The sequence below is a fragment of the Carassius gibelio genome, chromosome B7 (genome assembly GCF_023724105.1).
Source record: "Carassius gibelio isolate Cgi1373 ecotype wild population from Czech Republic chromosome B7, carGib1.2-hapl.c, whole genome shotgun sequence".
NCBI classification, from domain to species: domain Eukaryota; kingdom Metazoa; phylum Chordata; class Actinopteri; order Cypriniformes; family Cyprinidae; genus Carassius; species Carassius gibelio.
In genome coordinates this window covers 3,147,665-3,172,935 of record NC_068402.1, presented here as the reverse complement: position 1 = coordinate 3,172,935, position 25,271 = coordinate 3,147,665, and the positions used below count along the sequence as shown (strand labels likewise).

The 25,271-nt window shown below is 38.9% G+C and overlaps 1 protein-coding gene across 1 annotated transcript; it reads right to left on the bottom strand.

Moving 5' to 3' along the window:
- Positions 1-11,077: 11,077 nt before the first annotated feature.
- Positions 11,078-19,354, bottom strand: LOC127961743 (macrophage mannose receptor 1-like). The gene is made up of 3 exons (XM_052560986.1): positions 19,318-19,354; positions 18,998-19,225; positions 11,078-11,664 (listed from the first exon to the last, which is right to left on the bottom strand). The coding sequence occupies exons 1-3, from the start codon at positions 19,352-19,354 to the stop codon at positions 11,297-11,299; spliced, it is 633 nt and encodes a 210-aa protein (XP_052416946.1). The 3' UTR covers positions 11,078-11,296.
- Between the last annotated feature and the right edge of the window lie 5,917 nt (positions 19,355-25,271).

The window sequence follows — 25,271 nt, the reverse complement described above, 5'->3', positions numbered from 1 at the left end:
TAGTGCCGCATTCCGGAGGCGGGAGTGGTGGGTGCTGCGGTGAGGCCGCTCCCTCAGCCGTGGCGCAGGCCCAGCCCCACTTCACACTTCAGCCCGACTGACCCAGCCCTTAGAGCCAATACTTATCCCGAAACCAATCCTTATCCCGAAAGGCTTTCGCACCACCGCCCTTGATATCCCTTGATACCTTTTCTTGCTGTTGACAGCCGGATATGGGCATGACGCTCCTGTGCTATCCATTTTTAGGTGAGTTTTACACACTCCTTAGTGGATTCCAAATTCCATGGCCACCGACCGGCTGTCTGTATCAACCAACACCTTTTCTGGGGTCTGATGAGCATCGGCATTGGGCTCATTAACCCGGTGTTCAGTTCATTCCCCAGTGCCAGTTCTGCTTACCAAAAGTGGCCCACTAGGTGTCTTGCATTCCACACCCAGGCTCCAAGCCAGAGAGCTGGGCTTCGTACCCATTTAAAGTTTGAGAATAGTTTGAGATCATTTTGGCCCCAAGGCCTCTAGTCATTCATTTTTACCGGATAAAGCACCAGCTACCTTGAGGGAAATTTTGGAGGGAACCAGCTACTAGATGGTTTGATTAGTCTTTCGCCCCTATACCCAGGTCTGTATACATCAGGACCGCTGTGGGCCTCAACCAGGGTTTCCTGTGGCTTCGCTCTGCTAATGCATAGATCACCATCTTATGGGTACCATCGCACATACTCTAGCTCCACCTGCCCAGCGGTGCGAATGAGACGGGCCGGTGGGTGCCATCCTTCACCTTCATTGTGCTGTGTGGGCTTGGGGGTACCGAAGGCCCTGGACCCTTGAAACCTGCCGCTGGTCACCCCACGAATGGAGCCTTCACTCTCATGGAGAACCGGCGTCACCTTACTCTCATGCCCAAGAGAGTGAGGCCACATTGGGCCTGCATCACTCAAAAAAGCCCCTGGAGCTCAGCCTTCATGGTCACGGAGAACCGGAGTAGAGGGCATTATCTTACTCTCATGCCTGCCAGAGTGAGACCACCTTTACCAAGCGTTGCTCTTAAAAACCCTCTGGAGCTCAGCCTGTCAAGGTCACGGAGAACCGGAATAGAGGAAGCCATCCTACTCTCATGCCCAGGAGAGTGAGGCCACGTTGGGCCCTGTATAATTATACAATTATACACTTATTAACATGATATTAAGCATGGACGCATGTACAGTTGCCAAACTCTATTAAAACAGCCCTTTCACAGACAAGTGACAGAGAATGTGGAATAAAGATAAATTATATGAAGAATAATGTTTTTATTTTAAAAGAAGCATTAGCACATGTAAGAATGCACCCCATTGAAAGGAATGAAATTATTTCCTTACAAAATTAAATATTTGTGAAGCCAACCACTCAGGAACTCTTGCAATGCAAATGCCATTCCACAAAACAAAGGGCTTTGATCTCTTTGTGAAGCCAAACACTTGCTACATTTACTCTTTGGCCATTGCAGGGTGGAGGGGTTTCTATAGACAGATACCCCATGCCGTGTGTGAGGGTCTCTGGAGCTCTGCACCAGAACTCTCGCTGCTGTGTGTCTCTCTGCTGTCAGATATGATTTAAAAATGTAACCGTTTAAAACACATTGTGCCCATATAACACACTGTATAGTTGTTTGTGCTACTACATGTGCACATTGGCTAGTTAAGTGTATTCTTATAAAACACCCGAGTGCTTTGCTATGAATTTTAGACCGTGTGTCTTAAATTAGGATAACTGGTACATGTGTGACTATGTTACATTTGTCCGTCTCCTGCATGGAACTCTTGGCTGTTTCACTTTTTGAGCAGATGTGTGGATCCTCACACCATAAACTATTTAGCGCCCAAACTCTGGAATAACCTACCTAACATTGTTTGTGAGGCAGACACACTCTTGCAGTTTAAATCTAGATTAAAGACCCATCACTTTAACATGGTTTACAAATAACACATTAACACATTTCTAATATTAAAATCCATTAAAGGAATTTTAGGCTGCATTAATTAGGTAAACCAGAACCGGAAACACTTCCAATAACACCCGATGTACTTGCTACATCATTAGAAGAATGGCATCTACGCTAATATTAGTCTGTTTCTCTCTTGTTCCGAGGTCACCGTAGCCACCAGATCCAGTCTGTATCCAGATCAGATGGTGGATCAGCACCTAGAAAGGACCTCTACATCCCTGAGTGTTAGTGGAAGACCAAGACAACTAGATGAGCTCCAGAGACAGATCCACAGTCAATAACTTGTCTCCTAGACAGCCACCAGGGCAATACCACAGGAACCAGTTGAGTGTGTGACTTTGCTGAAGCCTGGAATTGAACTGCTGCCCCTACGAAAAATAAGTTTATTCAAGTGTGCTATTAGTATACTTCTTTTTAGATAAAAATAGGAAAGTATGCTTTATTTATGTACTCCTAATGAATATACTTAAAATTACATTTAAGTATACTTGACTTATACTAACAAAAATTCTAAATATATTTGAGCTATTCCTAGAATCTGTGCTTTCATTATTATATTGTAGAGGACGCTAAAACACATCTTCAAGTGAAAAAACAAGTGAAGAAGAAAAAGACACCAGCTACTAATACGAACTACAAAGTATTTAATTAGTAAACTGTCTGTATACCTGTACGTTCACTTTTAGTATAATTGCAGTAGAAACTACAAACATAGAGGTAAAATTGTTGTGTACTCAAAAATTGCTACTGTTATACTTAAAGTATACTTAAAAATATACTTGAATATACTTCACTTAAGTACACTTAATGAAATACACTTGAAGTATACTACTTTTACCTAAGGGTGGTTTCATCTGGTCAGAGGAGAACTGGCCCCACGACTGAGCCTGGTTTCTCCCAAGGTTTTTTCTCCATTCTGTCACCGATGGAGTTTGGGTTCCTTGCCGCTGTCGCCTCTGGCTTGCTTAGCTGGAGACACTTCATTTTCAGCGATATCATCAACTTTATTTCACAGATACCATTTAAACTGAATTGAGCTGGATGATGACATCACTGGATTCAAGTGTTGAACTGCCTTTTTCATTTGTATGTACATTTTTTAATGGATACAAACAGTAAATATTCAGTCAGACCAGTTCAAAGGGACAGGTTTAGGGAGTGATATTTTGGCACCCTGTAGGTATATCAGGTCCACTTATTTAAAGGGGTGCTTATGCTCTTTTAAAAAGTCTTTATCTGGGAGTGTGTACTAGAACAGGCTCTCATACTAGGTTGCTCGAAAAACACATATTTTTTCACATATTTTACATTATTACAACACCTCTCTCTTCAGTCTGGCATGAACGGCTGGAATAGTTCCTGCATCAATTGAAAATTCCGCCTTCTGAAATATGAGATGTGCTGTGATTGGTTAGTTGGACCAGTGTGTGTTGTGACTGGTACCACTTGGCGGCTATGGTTAGGTTATGGTTTTGAAATATAGTCTCGTGCGCTGTGTCATTTACATTTCACCAGGTTAAAATAATATCTGAAGCTTTATGTTTGATTAATTTGTAACACATTAACCTCAAAACCTTTTCAGCTTTCTCTGTCTGCAAATCGTATGGTGTAGTGATATGACAGCACCCAAAATACTATCAAACAGTACAGTGCAGCTGCTTTCTTCGCGAAAGATGGATAAAAAGGTGCACAGGAAACAAAAACCTCGAAAAATATATACGACCTGCCAAATCCTGGCCAAATCACAGAGATGCCGATTCGCACAGGACTATTATTATCACAGGACCTCTGTATAGTTGATTTATACAACCTATAGTTGTTTATACGGACCATAACCCTCTGGTTTTCCTAACAAGAATGTATAATAAGAATATTAATATATTATAAGAATAAGAATTATTCATGGATACAACCTTGAAATTAAGCATAAAAAAGGCTCTGAGAATGTGCTCTGATGCTCTGTTTAGAGTGTATCTTTGTCCCAATGACTGTTTGCTCATCGGGCCTAACTTAAGCACATGAAGTAAATCTGGGTTTATTAAATTCCACCTTCACAAAGTCGTCTTCACAGCTGATATTGCAAAGGCTTTTCTGCAGATAAGATTGAAAGAGAGGGATAGAGATGTTGTGAGGTTCTTATGGACTTAAGATCCCTCATCACAGAATTCTGAAAGTGAGTTTGGGATCATGAGAATGAACAGAGTTGTGTTTGGAGTTGCATCTAGCCCCTTTCTATAAGCAGCGACCATCAGAACCCATCTCAACCAATATGAGTCTGAACAGCCTAAAACTGTATTATGCCTGCTAGATTATGGCAAAAATCATAATCACGATTATTTTGGTCAATATTGTAATCACGATTATTTAACACTGTTATGAGGGGGCCATATGACCAAAACTTTATATGAGTGATTTAAAGATAGTGTTACATAGCAAATATGTATTTCCTGTAAATAAGGTTGCTACAATCATTATATCTGTACTGTTTGTTTACTTCACTGGTTTGCACTCTGTCTGCCATGTTGTAACTATAGGACACAGGAGACGAGAGACGAGTGTTTAATGGGTATCCAAAAATCAATATCCAAAACAAGCAGGTTGTCAAAACCATGAAATCAGTCAGGAAACAAAACAAACAGGAAACAAGAAACTAGAGAATACAAGGAACGCAAAAAAAATAAGGTGACGGAAAATAAGGACTCCATGACACCGAAAGAAAACAGATCGGTCTATATAGACAGGATAATGAAGGAAGTGGAGACAGCTGAGTGCAATAAAAGGTGTGCAATTAACTGTGATGAAGGGACAAAGCTATGTGGGAACTGTAGTGTAGACCAAAAATGTCTTATTTTAATATCACTTATATTTGCTTGTGACGTTTTAGTGCATGATTTAAAGTTTTACTGCATGAGTTAAAGTCTGCATGAACATGTAGGATCATATGACAGACACAGGGAGAGGAGCTAATTTTGACCATACCAGAATGTGTACATGAAGGAACGTGTGTACATGTAATGTGTTCCACTGATGCATAGGGTGGCTTCTTCTTTCCACCAATGTATGTATGTATAAATATACCAACTGATGTAAGCATGAAGTATACATTCTATTTTAAACAAACAAACATGTTTCTGTTCCTTTTTAAGGAACTTGGTCAGTGGTATATAAGCTATGGTCACTGTTAAAGCCTCAGAGAAACTGAGAAACGGAGAAACAGAGAAAGAACACACAGCTGGCAAAGACAACAAGTTTCTCTCCTACAGTCTGCCTGATACATATGGCAATAAAGATTTTTTGACAAGGCAACTGGTATTCAGCCCTGTGATTGAATTGTGAGGCGACAAAGACTGAATTTAGATCAACAGTAGTGCCTGAGGTGAGGTGCCTATGGGGAATTGGGACCACTAGTGGACAACCAGGGAAACACAGACCAGAAACTGTGACACATGTGCCTTGTGCTGCTTTACTTATCTTTCTTTTTACATGACCTATTTGTATATTTGTACAGTTGTACTTTATTTTTTATTATCTTTATTTAATGTCCGAGTTTTTAGTGTTATCTGTATGCACCAAGGGCCTGAGAGTAACGCAATTTCAATTATCTGTATATATGTGCTGTACATTGAAGAATTGACAAAGCGGACTTGACTTGCCATGATTTTTACATTATAAAGACCAGCAGAATTTCAAAGAAACAAAAAGTCCTCAAAACTATTGAAAATAATTAAACTGTCAGTAATAAAAACAAAACAAAAGAACAAATACAATAGAAATAGAAAAAGATACAAATTAAACAAATTGTGCTTTAATGTTTTTTTTTTTTTTATGCAAGTCTCAAGCTCTATGATTATTTCATTTATTCAGTATACCATTTATTAATAATTTCTCATTTCAGTTTAAGTTTGTATTTATTGCAGTTTATATGAAAAGATTCATGTAGCGTTCAGCCTACTGCAGAAATTAATAATCAAATGTAAAATAAAACATAGCCTGTTGTCACTTTAAGAGCCGCACAGATCCAAATTGCTGTTACACGTGTACTTTGCATCTCAACTCTTTACATTCATTTATTACTGACGATGAATTTAAACATGAATAATCACCAAGCGCAGCATTTTGACAAATTTTTGCATGCACTTGACCGATTAGGCGCACACTTTGAGCAAAAAGACGTCCGTGTTCTGTTCATCTCTGAGCGCTTATATCTTCTTGAGGAGCAGCAAGTTCTCTTTCATGCTTTTAAAAACACAAATAAATATTCTTAGAAATTCAAGCATGTCCCATGTTGCAAATCTCACGTTACATGATTTTACTGATTTGCACAGGGAAAATTGGCTTTTAAAGAGGAAAAAAAAGGGGGAGGAATGGGGCACAATAATCATTTTATCTCGATTATTGGATATTCAAATCTTATTTTTTCAATTAGTGGACGACCAACTCCTCATACCTAAGAGTGAGATGGATGAAAAGCCAGGTTGAGAGCACAGCAGATTCAGAGACACACAGCATTGCACTGAAAGTGTTGGGATTGATATGGAGGCAAGACCACGATGACTTTGAGTTTGAATTGCGCAAGGTGACAGATGTTTTGAAGAGAAAAGAGAGTACTGAGCGTGGGAGGAAAGCTACAGCAATCTGATCTCACCTTTAGAGAGCAGCACCCATGGATATTACCTGCTAAACACGGGTATTGTGAACATTTGATTCAAAACTGTCATCAGAAGGGTTTGCTCTCTGGTACAAGAGATACACTCATGCAAGTCAGAGACAGATTTTGGATTTAAAAGGGTAGATAGTCAGAAGGTGTTCATCTGCTAGAGGTTTTTAAAGCCAAGCCAGTGCGGCAGGCTACTGCCCCTTTACTGAGGGATAGAGTCATTGAATCTCCTCCTTTTGAAACTACTGGTGTGGATTTTGCTGGGCCGCTCATGGTAAAGACCAGTAATGGTACGAGTAAAGCATACATAGCACTTTTCACTTGCGCTGTCAATAGGGCCATTCATTTGGAACTAGTCTCAAGTCAAAGCACAGGGAACTTCCTTTTAGTGCTAAAGTGGTTCATAGCCAGGAGGGGACTTAGGAGGGGAGTATATGTAAAGTCATATACTCAGATAATGCAAGACCTTCGACCAAATGAGCTGATCGAGATCTGAAGGAGCTATGGAAGTCAATCAAAGAGCCTGATCTCAGAATTTTCTATGCTGAAAAAGGTATAACATGTAAGTACATAGCCAAGAGAGAAGCTTGGTGGGGCGGTTTCTGGGAACATCTTGTAAGGTCAGCAAAGTCATGCCTTAAGAGGATCTTGGATATAGTCTCAATGAATTTTGAAGAGTTAACCACCATCTTAACTGAAGTAGAGGCTTGTGTTAAAAGCCACTGACACCTGGTAATTTTCTGGTTGGTAACCGACTAACATCTTTACTACCAAAACCCATGGCATCTAACACTCAGCCTGCTGCTCAGAGTCGAGAAACCTTGACAAAAAGATGGAAATACAGTCAGAGGCTGCTAAATGAAATTTGGACTCATTGGCGCAGGTACTACTTAATGAATTTAAGATCCACTCACCAATGTGTAAACACAAAAGCTGGGTGTTGCTATTTATAATTTGTAGTTGATTGACGTTGATTAATTATAACCAAGGTTAAATTATTATAATTGCATGTAATCAGGTTCACATTTGCTACCTGTGTGAAGGAAGGAGACCAGGGTCGACGTACTGAGGCTCCAGGAAGATTTTATTTTTTCAAAAAGAAAATAAAACAGAAAACAAAGTCGCGCCACATGCGCATAAACTTTCACGTTCACGTTTGTTTACTTGCCACTACGGTTTCACTTACAGTGCTGCTGCTGCGTCCTTCCCTGAATCCTCAGGTCTCTGTCTCTCTGCCGATCCTCAGGCAGCTTAAATAGCGCTTCCCCACGCCAATCACTACAACCAGATGTTACTTGTTTCTCACTTGAACCACTTACCACCGCTCGTCTCTTCACTCGCTCTCCCATCGCAGACCTCGCTGAACCACGCCTCCCCCGCCACATACCCCCACCGCCCGACTCAGGCCGGGGAGCCATCTGGCCTGCAGCTCCCTCCCCCATTCCTGGAGAGGAAGTCGGCCACAGCCATCTGCGCCCCCAGCCTGTGAATCACCTTACTTAAACTTAAACGGCTGCAGAGCCAGATACCAACGAGTGATTCGCGCGTTGGTATCCTTCATGCATTGGAGCCACTGGAGGGGCGCGTGGTCCGAGCAGAGGGTGAACTCCCGCCTCAGGAGGTAATAGCGAAGGGTGAGAACCGCCCATCTGATGGCCAAACACTCCTTCTCTATGATGCTGTACTTAGTCTCCCTCTTCAAGAGCTTTCGACTAATGTACAGCACCGGACGGTCCACCCCCTCCACCTCCTGGGACAGGACCGCGCCCAGCCCCCTGTCCGATGCCTCAGTCTGCAACAAAAAGGGAAGAGAAAAGTTAGGAGAGTGCAGGAGCGGTCCACCACACAGGGCAGAATTAACCCGTGTGAAGGCCTGTTGGCACTGCTCCGTCCACTGGACCGTATCTGGTACCCCCTTTTTAGTGAGGTTAGTCAGTGGGCTGGTGAGGTCCGAATAGTCAGGGATAAACCTCCTGTAATATCCCGCCAGCCCCAGGAACTGCCTCACCTCCTTTTTGGTCTTGGGCCTGGGGCAGGCTGCAATCACTGCCGTCTTGTCAATTTGGGGACGCACCTGCCCGTGACCCAAGTGGAAGCCCAGATGCCTTACCTCCACCTGCCCAACTGCGCACTGCCAGTCTCCACTATAGATGATGATATCATCCAGATAGGCTGCGGCATATGCAGCATGGGATCTTAGCACCCGATCCATGAGACGCTGAAACGTAGACGGGGCCCCAAACAAACCGAACGGAAGCATCACAAATTGGTGCAATCCAAACGGCGTGGTGAAGGCTGTTTTTTCTTTGGACATGGGAGATAAGAGGATCTGTCAATATCCCTTTGTTAAGTCCAATGTCAAGTAAAAGCGAGCCGTGCCTAACTGATCGAGCAACTCAAAATTTGACACTGCGGTAGTCCACACAAAAGCGCACCGAGCCGTCCGTTTTAGGCACCAAAACTATCGGGCTCACCCAATGACTGTGGGACTCCTCAATTACTCCCATCCCTAGCATAGCTTCTAATTCAGCCTGAACTACCTTTTTTTGTGTTCAGGTAATCTATATAGCCGGTTGTGAACCACCACGCCCGGGTCTGTCTCAATATGGTGCTGAATCAGATTAGTACGACCCGTTAGAGGCAAAAACACATTGGCAAATTCGGACTGCAAATGCCCGATTTCAGTGAGCTGCGAGGGCGAGAGGTGACAGGTCCAGCAAGCTCCGGAACAGCCAGCAGGGCTTGATGTTGCTCCTGATGCAGGCCCGCGAGTGCCGTGATGATGTCCGCAAATGGCGAACCCGATGGGCCTGACGGGGTCGGCATGGTGGTGTGTTTCTCTTTCCTTCCCGCGTTTCGGCACCAGTGTAATCAGGTTCACGTTTGCTGCGTGTGTGGAAGCAAGGAGACCAGGGTCGGCGTACTGAGGCTCGAGGAAGATTTTATCAGAATCAGAATCAGAAAGAGCTTTATTGCCAAGTATGCTTACGCATTCAAGGAATTTGTTTTAGTGACAAAGGCTTCCAGTACACAGAGACAACAAAAAAAAAAAAAAAAAAAAAGAGAGATTTACAAATTGGCAAATAAATAAGTGTATAAACAATTGTGCTATAAATGATAATGGAATGAAATAAAAAATGGAATAAAAAAATGACTTGTTTCAAAAATAAAATAAAACAAGGTTGTTTCAAAGAGAAAATAAAACAGAAAACAAAGTCGCGCCACATGCGCATAAACTTTCACGTTCATTCACTCGCCACTACGGTTTCACTTTTAGCGCTGCTGCTGCTGCTGTGTCCTTCCCCGAGTCCTCAGGTCTCTCTCTCTCTGCCGGTCCTCGGGCGGCTTAAATAGCGCTTCCCCAATCACTACAACGAGAACCAGGTGTTACTTGTTTCTCACTTGAACCACTTCCCACTGCTCGTCTCTTCATTTGCTCTCCCGTCGCAGACCTCGCTGAACCACGCCTCCCCTGCCACATTGCATTAATGTTTGTGATTGTTTGTTGTTAGCCTCTACAATATATTCAAACAAACTACATTACCCATGAGCAGTGGCGGGAGTGAGCAGGTAGTGGGTTGAGCTAGAGCAGTAGTCTGTGTCTTGGCTCTACGGCTGTTTTGTTATGCTTTCAACGTGATTTGTTTGTCATTAAAATGTATTGTTTCAGTAAAGTTTCCTGCAAGCTGAGACGATGCCTCTTTCATTATTCTGCTCCAAACTATTTCACAGTTTAACCTTTGATCCCGAGTTCATGGAGCAAAACAAGATATTAAAGTTAAAAATTAAACAATTTTACTTTTGTGTTAGAAGTGCCCCATGTTGTTATGAAGATTTTTATTCTGATGGGGAGCAAGGCTGAAAAAGAAAGGAGAGGTAGTATGTCAATAGAGAATAAAGTCGGGGGTAAAAAGCTTGTCAGTATTCAATGGTTTTATTTGGGTTATTTATTTCAGTTAAAGCCACGACAAACATGCACAAGCACAAGCACATTACAATATTGTATACCCTACCTGCACCTCTTCATTTCTAAGGATAAACCTGAATTCATTCTGCTGAGACAAACAGACACGCTCAGTCAAAAAGTATTTTCTAAAGTTACTTCATATTTATAATACATAAAATCTTTAAGCATAAGAGAGAAGCAGCCACATCATGATACAAAAATTCTCAAAACATAAAAAATATATAATTTTACTCATATTATACTCTTTCGTCGCATTCATTAATTTAATTTAAATTTGATAATAGCACATTTTCTCATAAAACTAAAAGAAAACAGTACACAGATTTCAGATTATCTTATTATATAAATATGATACCCTTATTGACCCCTCACAAAATTAAACTGACAGACAGAAATTATGTCGTTACTGAATAGCACAAAGGTAAATTTTTAAACATTAAAAACAGCAGTTCTAACTTTAAGCCCTTAACCAAACACCACCTACAGGAATCACACTGATTTATCCACCTGGAGATTTACAGACCATCTACACTTCACAGCACAATAATATGTTAATGAAAGATTGCATGAACTATTCATCTAACATAATCTGTAGAAAAAAAAAAAAAAAAACTTACACATGTATTTAACCTTAACAACTGGAAACAGGAAAATAATAGAAATTAACATACAGGCATTCACATGTTCTTTACTCTTCATAAGTTGTGCAGATAAAGTTGAGTTTGTGAGTCTCAGGAAGGCTGATCCAGCGCTGATCTCCTCCAGACTGAACTGCTCCAGATCTCACTGTGTGTTCACAGTCCTCCTCTGATGTGCCGTTCCCTGGAGCCCAGTTCTGATAGCACACGGTATCTCCACTCACCCAGTACCAGATGCCCACAATGTGAGAGTAACGTAAACCCAACCACACCTCCGCAGTAGACGCCAGTTTAACCACGTTCATTACACGACGCTGCATCTCTTCTGAATGAATCGAGACCAGATCCACATGATTCTGTCTGCAGTATCTCAGAGCTTCAGACCACGTCACATTCTCTCGGATCACAATAAGTTTATCTGGAAAACAAACCAAACACAAGCAGAAACTAGAGAGAGACTGATCAAAAACAACATGCAGAACAAACACTGGGGATGAATTTGTCATGTCAGACATGTAGAGTGAACTTGAAGAGATCTGGAGGTGATGATGGAGTGTGTGTGTTTAGTGAAGATCTACTCACCTTCATAACACACAAAAGGATATTGATTGGTGCAAGAGACGTCAAACCATTTTCTCTGAGCATTAAGAGCTGCACAGTTTTCATTTCCTCCATTATTATCAGGTTCACCAGTGTCCCAGTCTCTGAATGAAGAGTCACTCTGATCTGACCACTGCCATGAGCCTCTGAACAGACCGATCCAGATCCATGATCCTGATAAATATCTGTGACTAATGAACTGCTGAACCTGTTGATTCTCGTTCTGGTTCCTCACACTGACCAGATCAATGTGATTCTGTCTGCAGTAACTCTGAGCGTTTCTCCAGTTCATCGCCTGATTGACTAAGACAAGTTCTGTGTCTGCTTTAAGAAAAACAGATGAAAACAGATTCATCAATCAGTTTGTTCATTATTCTTGAGCTGCTTCATGGTTATCATCAGAAACACATCATTTAAAGACTGATTTTGTGTTGAGATCCTGAAAGCTGAATGTATCTCACAGCTCACAGTGTTCAGGTGTTTATCACAGACTCTGAAGCTAGTGATCACAAATTTGTATTTGTTTTGAAACATCTACTTAAAAAGACTCATTTCTGACAATAAAAATCTCCAAAACTAAATATTGTAATATGGGTAAAAGTGAAAACAATAAAATTACATTGACGAGACAAGAACTGAACAAAAGTTTTGTTCGTAAACATCAAGAAGAGACAGAATTCCATTCAGTAGTGTCCAAAACTTATGACCGGAGGTGCTATTAGTTATTAAAATTATATTAAAAATTATATTATTATTTTATATTTTTTCAATATATATATATTGTATGTGTGTGTGTGTGTTATAAAATATTTAACAGTTTTAATAATACTTGAATAAAGGGTTACCGTATGTTGATTTTCTACACCAGACATCCCCATGACCCCTACTATATGCTACTAAATTTATAAATTAAATAATTATTAATTATAAATAAATGTATAAATAAATTATGAATTATGATTAAGAAACACTTGCCAAAACAGTTTGACATTTTTGAATTCATCATTTATAAATATTGCTAAAAAACAAACAAAAAAAAATAAAATTATGCTCCAATCGCACATTTACACATTTCACCCAAGTGTCAAAAAATCAATATGTGTTCAATGAAATTCTCTCTCTCTCTCTCTCTCTCTCTCTCTCTCTCTCTCTCTCTCTCGTGCACGTGCACGTGCGTGTGCGTTTGTTGCGTGAGCGTTTGTTGGGTGAGCGTTGAGAGCGCGTTGTAAGTGTGAATGGTTTATGCCCGCTGTGGCGAAAATTTCCTTTTTCTTCTTTCAATTCTTTATTTAGTTGATATTTGTGGAGCATCGGGTGGGGAAGTAAGGCTCCCTTGGAGGAGGGGCTGGTCGTTAGCAACCAGTGTATCACCCATTCACTGGAAGCATGGCAGCCCAGAACACAAACACTAGTTTAGATTCTCTCACGCGGCGCCACGGAGTCAAAGTGGTGTCCGCAGTGAATGTGGAGGAATGCATATTGGCCGTCGGAAATATTGTTGGTCATGACTGTATTTTAGCGGCATCTAGGATGAATAATGCAATTGTTTTGTTTTTAAATTCTGTTGAGAAAGCAAACGAAGTAGTGGAGAGAGGTATAGTTATTAGCGGTTTATTCACCCCGGTGCTTCCCCGCTAAGAAAGTCACTTTGTCTAATGTTCCGCCGTTCATAAAAGACGAAATGCTGACAAAAGAACTGTCGCGTTTCGGAAAGATAGTCAGCCCAGTGAAAAAGATGTTTTTTGGCAGCAAATCAGACTTAATCAAACATGTGGTATCTTTCAGGAGGTTCACTTACATGATCCTGAAAGATAACCGAGACGAACTCAATCTGAATTTGAAACTCAGAGTCGATGACTTTCATTATACTGTTTTTGTTAGTACGGATGTGATGAGGTGTTTTGGCTGCGGGAAAACGGGCCACATATTACGAGTTTGCCCAGATAACAACGGTACAAATAAACCAGATGTTTCAGGTGAAGCCTGTGACCAAGTCAGCACAGATAATGTTTCTGATCCAGGGCCATCCACTAGCGACCAAACTGAAACACTTCCTCACTCACAGACTGAGGTGAATCAGGACAAGGCTGGGAAGAATCGGGAGAATGATTCATCTATCCCTGTGCTTGAAAAAGGTGAGCCTAAGGCTGCTGACAGTATGGATGTTTCACATGATAACAAAGTGTCTGATTCAAAGTCTCCTTCAGAGAAAGTCAACTTAAGTGACGATCTAATGATGTTTAGGGACATAGATCAGGCAGTTTTCAAAACCCCTTTAAAGAGGAAAAAGATTGATGAGGTCTCTGAATCAAAGCAAACTAGAAAAAAAGAAAATGAAAATGAGTTTGAAGTTGATGGAGATGAGGGTAATGAGAGCGATGTCTCAGATTCCGGTGCTTCTAGTTGTTCTCAGACTGAATGGACATGTCTAGAGTATGATGCTGGGGAAATCAAGAAGTTTTTAAAGGTGTCAAAAAACGTGAGAGGAGTACAGGTTGCTGACTATTTTCCAGACATAAAACGTTTTGTGGAAAATACGAGGGCTTTCATGACTGAGGGATGTTTCACAAATAAGGAAGTCTATAGGTTAAAAAAGTTTGTGACCAAATTAAAAATTTAGTACAAAGGATTCTTTTTTTGGCCCTCTATGGCTGTTTTTTTCTTTATAGTTTAAGTCTATTTCTTTTTCAAATGGATGACATTCGCATTGCATCTCTAAATGTGAATGGAGCAAGAGAATGTATAAAACGCACATTAATATATAACACTATGAATCAGAAACAACTTGATGTTTTACTTTTACAAGAAACACATAGTGACACAGCAAATGTAGATGAATGGTCGAAAGAATTTAAAGGTCTCTCTTTTTTTAGTCACAAATCCTCACTTAGCGGTGGTGTTGCTATTTTATTTTCCAATAGTTTTACTCCCTGCTCTACTGAGATAGAAGAGGTTGTGAAAGGAAGATTGTTAAAGATTCGAGTCAAGGTTGAGAATCACACTTTTATTTTTATATGTGCATATGCTCCAACTTTACCAACAGAAAGAATGAGCTTTTTATACACCCTTTGTGAGACGCTGAACAAATGTAATGGTGAAGAGCAGTTATTTTTAGGTGGAGATTTTAATTGTGCAGAAAGTAGTTTGGATAGAAATCATGTAGAGCCACATTTACTTTCTCGCAAGCGACTTATTGAGATTATTGAAACAAATGACTTATGTGACGTGTGGAGGAGTCTAAATGGGAATCTAAAGCAGTATACATGGGCACATGCTCGTGATAACAGGTTGTCTTTAGCACGTCTGGATAGATTCTACTGTTTTAAACACCATCTTAGTACTTTTAAAAATTGTTTCATAATTCCAGTTGGTTTTTCCGATCATAGTCTTGTTATACAGTATGTACAGTTACTTTACACTCTGTTAAACCGAAAAGTGCATACTGGCACTTTAACAATAATTTATTAAGTGATGCAAATTTTGGAGAAACTTTCAATTGTTTTTGGAAGAATTTTAGGAAAGAAAAAGATGATTTTCAGTCGCTACAAAAGTGGTGGGAGTATGGCAAAATACAAACCAAACAATTATGTCAACAGTATACTCACAATGTCACAAAAGATATAATAAGATCCATGAAACAATTAGAAGAGGAAATTTTTAAATTTCAAGAAACAGCACAGTTAAGTGGAAATCAAACACATATTGAATCCCTTTTTTTAAAGAAATCTGCTTTGTCTGACATACAAAGAATAAAGGCACAGGGGGCGCTAGTGCGATCACGTTTTAATGATATAGACCAGATGGACGTGCCATCAAAATTTTTCTTTAGTCTAGAAAAAAAGAACGGTCAGAAACGCTTTATACATTCTTTGTTTTCTGAGACCGGTTCTCTTGAATCAGACCCTATTGAAATTCGGAAAAGAGCAAACAAATTTTATGAAAAACTTTATAGTTGTGAGCACAGAGAAGATCATGTGGTTGAGCAGTGTTTTTATGAAGAGCTACCAAAGGTCTCTGAGGACTCTAATGCAGAACTCAAGAGAGGTATAAGCCTTGAAGAGTTGCATGAAGCCCTCCAGAGTATGGAGAACGGAAAGGCTCCTGGGATCGACGGAATCCCAGTTGAGTTCTATAAAGCCTTTTGGCCTGTGATAGGGGAGGATCTGCTGGCGGTTCTCAGCGACAGTCTAGTCGGAGGACTTCTGCCGCTGAGCTGTAGAAGGGCGGTCCTCACCCTGCTGCCAAAAAAAAGTGATGTGAGAGACATAAAAAACTGGCGACCTGTGTCATTATTGTGCTGTGACTATAAATTGCTCTCAAAAGTTCTAGCTACTAGACTAGGAAAGGTTTTGGAAGAGGTAATCCATTCTGGATAGTCATACTGCGTACCGGGAAGATCAATCTTTGATAATATCTATTTTATAAGAGACTTATTTGATGTGTCAAAAATATTGGGAATCGATATGGGTTTGATTTCCTTGGATCAAGAGAAAGCGTTCGATCTTGTAGAACACGATTACCTTTGGAAAACTTTGCAAGCATTTGGTTTTAGCTCTGATTTTATAGGTTATATTAAAATTCTTTATAATGACATTGAGAGTCTACTGAAGGTTAACGGTGGCTTATGTGCTCCTTTTAAAGTGTGTCATGGTGTACGACAGGGGTGTTCTCTGTAAAAGAGTTTTAGAAGGGGTATCTTTACCAGCCTGTAACAGCACTTTGTGTTTGTCAGCATACGCTGATGATGTGGTCATTATACTTAGTAAGCAAAGTGACGTGGATTTATTATTAAAAACATTAAGAGAGTTTGAAACCATATCTTCAGCAAGAATTAATTGGGGTAAAAGCGAAGCAGTGCTAATAGGAAAGTGGGAAAGAAGGGTACCAGCACTCCCAAGTGGATTAAGTTGGAGAAAAGATGGTTTAAGATATTCAGGAGTGTTTTTAGGAGATGAAACAACTGTTCAAAAAAATTGGGAGGGAACAGTTGAAAAAATTAAAGGTCGCCTATTGAAATGGAAATGGATCGTTAAGAGTTTATCATATAGAGGACGTACTCTGATCATTAATAATTTAGTAGCGTCTTCTCTTTGGCACCGACTGGCATGCATTGATCCACCTGTATCGATAATTGTTAAAATTCAGTCCCTTTTAGTAGACTTTTTTTGGGAAAAGATGCATTGGATACCTCATAATGTATTGTATTTGCCAAAAGAGGAAGGAGGACAAGGGCTTGTACATCTGCAGAGCAGGACTGCAGCTTTCCGGCTACAGTTCATACAGCGTTTCCTCACTGGTCCAGAGACTTTAAGCTGGAGACCGGTGACCAGGACGATTCTAAAGACCGCTGGAGGACTATGTTTGGACAAGTCATTGTTCTTGTTAAATCCCGGAGAAATCAACACCTCCAGATTACCACAGTTTTACAAGAATCTTTTTAAAGTCTGGGACTACTTTCAAATCAAAAGAACTGATTCTCCGTCATCATTGTTTTGGCTGTTGAAGGAACCTCTGATTTATGGATCACGGTTGGACATTCTAGGAGCGTGTGGGACAATATCAGCAGACTTTATTAAATCTAAGATCACAACCCTTGGGTGTTTAATTAAAGTGTCTGGTCCAAGCTTTGAAAAAGCTGAAGAGGTAGCTGTTTTATTGGGGGTTAGATCTGTTCGAATTGTGGCACAAGTGTTAAAAAAACTGTACTCTGCCTTTACAACTGAAGAGAAAGCAATGCTTCAAGATTGCCGTGAAGGGGAAGTTATCCCTAACGAGAGTGATCCGTTTCCAAATCTGTCTCTTTCACCAAATTTAGGTGAATATGTAGGAATTAGTCTAAAATCTGAAAAGTTGACAGATTTGTGTGAAAGCAATGGAAAAATGTTTTACAAAGCTTGTGTAAAATCTTTTAACAAGAAAGAGCTACATGAAAGAGTTGACACACCATGGCGTAATGTTCTAAAGATGAGTGATGATGTCAGACCAGAGTGGAGAGCATTGTACAAGCCACCGTTAGCTAAAAGAGATGGAGATTTACAATGGCGAATTTTACACGGCATTATTGCCGTTAATGCTTTTATTTCTGTTTTAAATCCAGATGTTGGCAAAGAATGTCCTTTTTGTTGCCAGAGAGAAACTGTTTTTCACACCTTTCTATACTGTTCAAGACTAAAACCTTTATTTGATTGTTTACAGAATCTTTTTAGTTGTTTTAATGAGGAGTTTTCTGCACAAACTTTTATTTTAAGTTTTAAATATGTTCAAAGGCGAAAGCATGAGTGTCATTTGTTGAATTTTATTTTGGGTAAAGCCAAAATGGCGATTTATATCAGTAGAAGAGATAAAATTGAGCAAAAAAGTGAATACAATGTTGAAAAGGTGTTTGCAGCAATGATCAAATCAAGGATTGTAATTGATTTTCGTTTTTACAAAGCAATGGATTCTTTAAATGTTTTTGAAGGGATATGGTGTCACAGAGGAGCATTGTGTTCTGTCATTGAGAATGAACTTCATTTTGCACTCCACTAAAAAAAAAAAAAAAAAAAAAATGTTGTAACAAGATTTACAATTGTTTTTATGTGAATATTTTTGATAAATAAAGATGATTGAAAAATCAAAAAAAAATCTCTACTCTCTCTCTCTCTCTCTCTCTCTCTCTCTCTCTCTCTCTCTCTCTCTCCAGGCCAACATTAGTTTGTCTCTTTGACTTCAGCTTGTTTATATGTATGACCACATTAAAATGTAGAAGCGATTAGTATTGTGTCAGAACGGTGTACAGCAGTGGACAACATCTGTTCTGGAGAGTCACAGTCCTGCAGAGTTTCACTCCAACCCTAATCAAACACCCCAGAACCAGCAAATCAAGCTCTTCAGGATCAGCTGATAATCACAAGCTGAAGCAGGTTGGAGAGAAACTTCACAGAGCAGTGGACCTCCAGGAGCAGGGTCAAAAACTCTGTGCTTCTTTTTATACATTAATGTTTGTTGTCATTGTAGGGAGATGCACTTACTGTTAATGGAGGAATTGCAAAGAAAAATTAGGGACGTGCTACATATCACATCATGCCATTGTCCATTTGACATAATAACGCATTCTTCTGCACCAAGATTTGGTTGTTTATGTCCCCAGTTCAGATAGAGCACAGGTTCACCTGAAGACCAGTGCCATTCATCACGACTCGCCCTCTTCAGCCCAATCCAGATATTCTGAACACTTCCATCATTCACACTCTTCTTCAGCTCGTTCGTGTCGTTCATGTTGTCAGCGGTGGCCAGATCTGTGTATTTCTCTCTGCAGTATCTCTGAGCTTCAGTCCAGGTCTTCTCCTCATTTATAAAGTGATACTGACGCTGAACACATTCAGATACGGAGCAGAGAGCTGTGAAAGAGAGACGCTGCTTTAATGCTTTTCATAACAGGATCAAACCAAATGAAACTAGAAATCATGAATAAAACCACAAACACACTCACCAATGAGAAGAAGAATGAAATACAGAGTTTGGTCCATTTCTGAAGATGAAAAAATGCATTAAAAAAATCTAATACACTCATTTTCATTTTAGAGTAAAACATTATGAAAAAAAAAAAATTGTACCCACTGATTACAGTGTATACAGTGCTGCAGTAGTGTGTCTCTGGTAATTGTTCTGGCAGCAATGGATTCAAGAGTAATTTTCCCATATTTGTACACATCACAAAATATATCACATACTGTATATTGCAATGTCAGTTTTTTTCCAATATTGTGCAGCCCTATTTGTAATTAATATTGTTATTTAAATATAACACATAAGATATGGGAAATAAAGTTGCAAATGGCTTTTTTCAATTTAAATTTGCGTTTGGATTATGTCACAATTTTGTGTCCACATATGGAAAACAGTTGAAATGTACAATCTACAATTCCTTTTAAAAAATGTCCGGAATATCCTTCCATAGGCTTGATTACAAAAGTGACCAAAATGGTGACATACATAGAAATCATCTGGTGTTTGTTTTCAGGGCACTGAAAAAGCTGCCAGTATTCAAGGATCATTCAACAACAAGATATATTGACATACTGGGGCCCATTCTTCTTACGTCGTTAACTCAGTTAGCTGGATTTGATTGTTGACGATTTGGCGTGATCTTGGATCATTTGGTTCTTCGAAGCTCATCCCGGAGCTGCTGTCATAGCAACAGGTCCGTTAGCTTAAACCTGCTCGGGAGCAGCTTATTTCATGTAAACAGGATTAGATCGCTTCTTTTCAACCAGAACTGATACTCAAAATATGTCTGCTACCACCGCTACTTTATTACAAGAGTATCGTACTGATCCAGGGACAATAATTCAAAATAATAATCATTAAAAAAAGTATTTAAAAATAATATAAAAATGCTGTGTAGTCCATAACAGCCTACTATTGACAGCCAGTTTTACTCACTGAAATATTTATTTGTCATAAAATTATTACTTCATAGTTTTATTAGAGTCTTACACACATGCTATACAGATAATAGAGTCGTGCATTATTTTGAGTGATGATTATATTATAAGAGAGGCTTGATGGAGCGCAGGAGATGCAGATAACATGATATTGACCCTTAAGAAACTTTCATTAATGCTTTCACGTAACAAATCTGTCCAAATATAAAATGAAATGAATAGATCATTTCTACATTGAAATAAAAATGTAAAGACTGCACAACTATTATAAATTGCGAATCTAAATAATTGGGAATCATAAAAAAAAATTCTAAATAAAATAAAAACATGTATCTATTATCTGTTTCAAGTATCTATTATAACATTTATGTAGTTTGGTTTGCTTGGCTGTTTCCATATAAAAGTCCCGAAATTTGTCATGTTTTTCGTCGGGTGTCATTTGAAATTATATGACGTCATTACATTGCCGTCTTGCAATCGCTGCACTGCTGATCATGGTTTCGAGTATCGATACATATCCCCTTTTGAGCCAACACATGAACGCTCAATTATCTCAGATAACTCAATCCAGCGATACTAATCATACACAACAGGTGTGTTCGAAGAACCCAATTAGCCAGATTAACCATTATCATGCAATATTGTATTTATTTTGTTTATCATGGGTCACATAATATGCTGCCAGATCTTAGCCTGATTTGGGCCACATATCACTGGACTGATCTGACTCCTCCCAGCAACAATCGGCCCTCATGTTGTTTGCCGGATCCCCGCCGTGCCGTCATTGCCGCACATGGCTCTGGCTGAAAGGGTACATGACATTGCCGACATTAGGCCAGCAGTGCCAGCTTGAGGCCACATTTGGGCCAAGTCCGTTTGCTATGTGGGTAATAGATTAATTTATGACAAGAGTGCACCCTCAAAAATCTACATTATAACAGGAGTTTTGACCTTGGTTTAAAAAAAAAAGACTTCCTTGTTGCCTTTTCTCTATCACATTTTAGAAATCATCAGAAATTACATATCTACTGAAAATTTAAAATCTCAAAATTCATCCTTTAAATAAGATTTTGAAAAAAATCTCAAAAGCACTGACATTGACTACAACATAATCAGTTGTTCATATTGCACTGGTCCACTCTTGTTTTTGCATGTGTTCATAATTTCTTTGTGTGACAGCATTGCATCTTTCAATGTACTACACTTTATCGCAAATAAAACAAATTATTCTAAGTAACTATGCAATATGCTTACAATTTGCATTTTTTTATTGTGAAGATGTCAAATTTCCTATACATTACCCATCATAATCTATTTTCTTAGTTGATACCAGTAATCTGTAATATGTATCATATTTTATGTTTAATATTTAATTTAGATCATATTAATAGTAGGACTATACATAATCTAAATGCAATATTGGCTACTGAAAAAGTTCTAAAAAAAATTTAAATTAGCATAGTAGCCTAAAATATTATGTATAGATTTATGCTGTATAATATTCAATTAAATGTCTAATACATTCATTCCAAAAAAAAATGTATGAAAGTATGAAAGTAGCAGCTCAAGCTGAGGTGTCCAGTCCTGCCCTTGAGGACTGCTGTCCTGCAGAGTTTCAACCAACCTAGCTTCAACCTCAATTATAGCCACCTGAACAGCTAATCAGGCTCTTAATAAGCATAAAAGAGACTTCCTGACTGGTGTGTTAGACACAAGTTGGAGCTAAAATCATGGCCCTCCAGGACTGAGCTTGAGTATCCCTGTGCTATAGTATAGTGCAAAGAGGAAAGATAGACATTTACAGATTCATAAATTAAATTAGCATTCAACAGTATTTACAATATGATTGTAAAAGGTTTGTTATTAATGTTCTATATTAAGATGATTCTGCCTCAGAGTCAACTCAAATAAATCAAAGTGAAGATCATGGAACTGAGTCAGAACATATTCAGATTGAGATAGGGTGACCACCTGCTAATAAACCCAATGGGGGACAAGGGGTATGTTTCTGAGGGACAATGTGGGACATTGCCTTGCGCGGCGGTGCCCCCACCCTATGGGCAGACTCACTGATAGTGGGTGAATCAACCCACTACACTATAACTGGCATTATAGTATGGCTACCATTTATAGGCTAGACTGACAATATATTTTGCCATAGTAGCCTATTCATTTACTAGGCCTATACAAGAAGGGTTAATTGCCCGCATCACATTATTGGTGTAAATCACTAATTTTGGATGATCTCAATAAAAGCGCAACACGCAAAACATAATCAACAGCTACTGCGGAAAGAAAAGAAAGAGAAGAGCGACAGCAGTTGAATTTCGGGGCTGAGCTCCGTCGGGTTTGTCTTGACAAAGTCGGAACAACAACAATATCTAAAAGCTGCTGAATTTGCTGCCATGGCAGGCAAAATATATTTTGAATTGCAGATTCTGACATGATAGCCAGGGGACTAAGGTTTTCACGGATGAAATAGTGCTCATAGAAATGTCTCTGTGGACGGCGCCGTCTTTTATTTCATCCCGTTATATTCGCAGTAGACTATCACTGCAATAGTTTGACCAAACTCCCCACCACAATCATTCCCTTTAAATAGATTCCATAATGGTTTGCCAGCTGATGATGATGATGATAACAATAGCCTAATAATAATAATAATAAAAAGAAAGAAAGAATGATAATAATAATAATAATACAAATTAAAAAAGTTATGTAGGCTACTAGCTATTTTTTATGATTTTGGCAGTTTTTGGGCTACAGAAAATAGATAATTTGATTTGATCTTTGAAGTAGCCTATTAGATAGAGATAGCTTCGACATTTGATCACTGTGGTTGGTTACAAAGACGTTACTATTCTGAAAATAATGACAAGATGCAAACCTGTAAATATTCAATCGACTTTTCTTAAATTCAAAACAAAACATTAATGCATTCGTAATTTCCATTTCTGAATAGTTGCTATATGGTCACGCAGGTTTGCGCATTAAACCCATGGCCCCGAAAAATATAGCCTATCAACAATTATGTTGTTTCCCCGAACATGGCGCCAAACATGACTTTTTGAACATTTGGTCATGTATTTATTATTATTAGGCTATTATAATTATTTAGATAACACATAGGCCTAAATATAAATGATCAGAAACAAATCGCTTCAACACGTCGAGTTGTTTTTGATTCGGTGTATCAAACGAGTGGATTGAACCCACTCATTAAGACAGTGACTTTCTGCCACCTGGTGTCTGTTGTAGTTTCATATTAAACGTAGGCTATCACTTCATTGATTCCATCATGTAATAATTATGTCTTCAAAATGTAGACCTAACACACTTTATAATATTTCTATGCACTTGTAAGCTAATTGCTGTGTAAATGCATTAAGATCTCTTCTGTATTGATGGCTCTGATGAAGCACAGCTTGGATTTTATTGGTAGGCTAACTGCCCTATAGGCTACAGTCTTATCCTCTAACTGAATTTATCGATGTGGATTAATGTGACGTTCATACATTTAATAAGGCTGTTGCTGTCAGTATTGTTTTTGGAAATTAGGCTACATTCAAATGTAATGGTCTCGTTTCAAAAGCATTGACCAATATGCTTGTGCGACTTCACTGTAGCCTATATGCCCTGCTTCCTTTCCGTGAGTTTTGACCGAAAAATGGAAAATATCAAGCGCTTCCGTTTCAGAGTCCCTGTTTCATGTTTGTTAGCCCAGGACATTTTACAAATCCAGACCAAACGATGTTCTACGGCCATGTCCGGAATAAAGACTAGCCTATCCATGACACACAGTAAGATTTTAACCATATACCTCGCATCCACAGACTGTATCAACGTCCGTGATACTTATTGTATTTCGCCACAGGGTGTTACTGTGGCGTCAACCCTTCGCCTTCGCTTACTCTGAGCTTGATTGCTATGTCTGAGGTAAACCACACCCTCCTCATTACCCTACGCAGGAAGAAATGTAGGAAGAAATAAATGAAGAAATAAATAAATGTAGAAATACGTAAATGTAGAAATAAATAAATGTAAAAGTAAATAAATGTATAAATAAATAAATGTATAAATGAATAAATGTATATATAAATAAAAGAAGAAATAAATAAAAATGGGAAAAAATAAATATATACATAAATAAGGAAATAAATGTGTTAATAATTATTTCTTTTTTCTTTTTTACATGTATTTGTATATTTATTTATGCATTTATGTATTTATTTAATTTGGCAGACTTGCCATTCCATATAAACAATGTAGGAAAAACGTTAAAACAGAAATAATCAAAATGTAAACTTTATCTCTCATTTAAACTCGCTCGCTCCCGCTCTCGCAGTAGCGTGCTGAACTGTAAAGTAATATTTGTTTGGCTACCTGGGGCGCGAGGATATAGAGCGATCAACTTTTTTTGAGCAAGCATTGTTTATGCGTGACACAGTCTCAATTTGTGGGATGCATGAACTGGGCTCCAAACGCTGTGCGCGTACGCGATACGCGGGACGGGTGGTCACCCTAGATTGAGACAATAATAAAGGGAGACAGATAGAGAAGAGACAGAGGCAGAACAAGAAGATATGGAAAGTGAGACAGCCACAGCAGTGTACACAATATAGAAAGAGCCAGAGGTCTTTGAGTTATTGTTCCACTTACAAAATCCGTTAGATACTGTCCATGTAAAGAAATACAATATAACATACAATGAGGCCATCACAAAATGTTAAAATTCAGTTGAACACCCCTGTAGTGTTGTCACGGTACCAAAATTTCAGTATTTGGTATAGAGACCAGTGAAAATCCACGGTTCTCTGTACCAATTTCAGTACCAAAGCAAAACACAAAAATATGCTAATTAAAGAAACAACAACTTTTTATCACTAAAAATAAAGCCAATGTCATTCTTACAATTGTGTTTAAAGTTTTTCTACAATTAATATAATTGTATAATGTATAATTTCACCCAAATTTAATTTGTCTTTTAATGAATGAAATT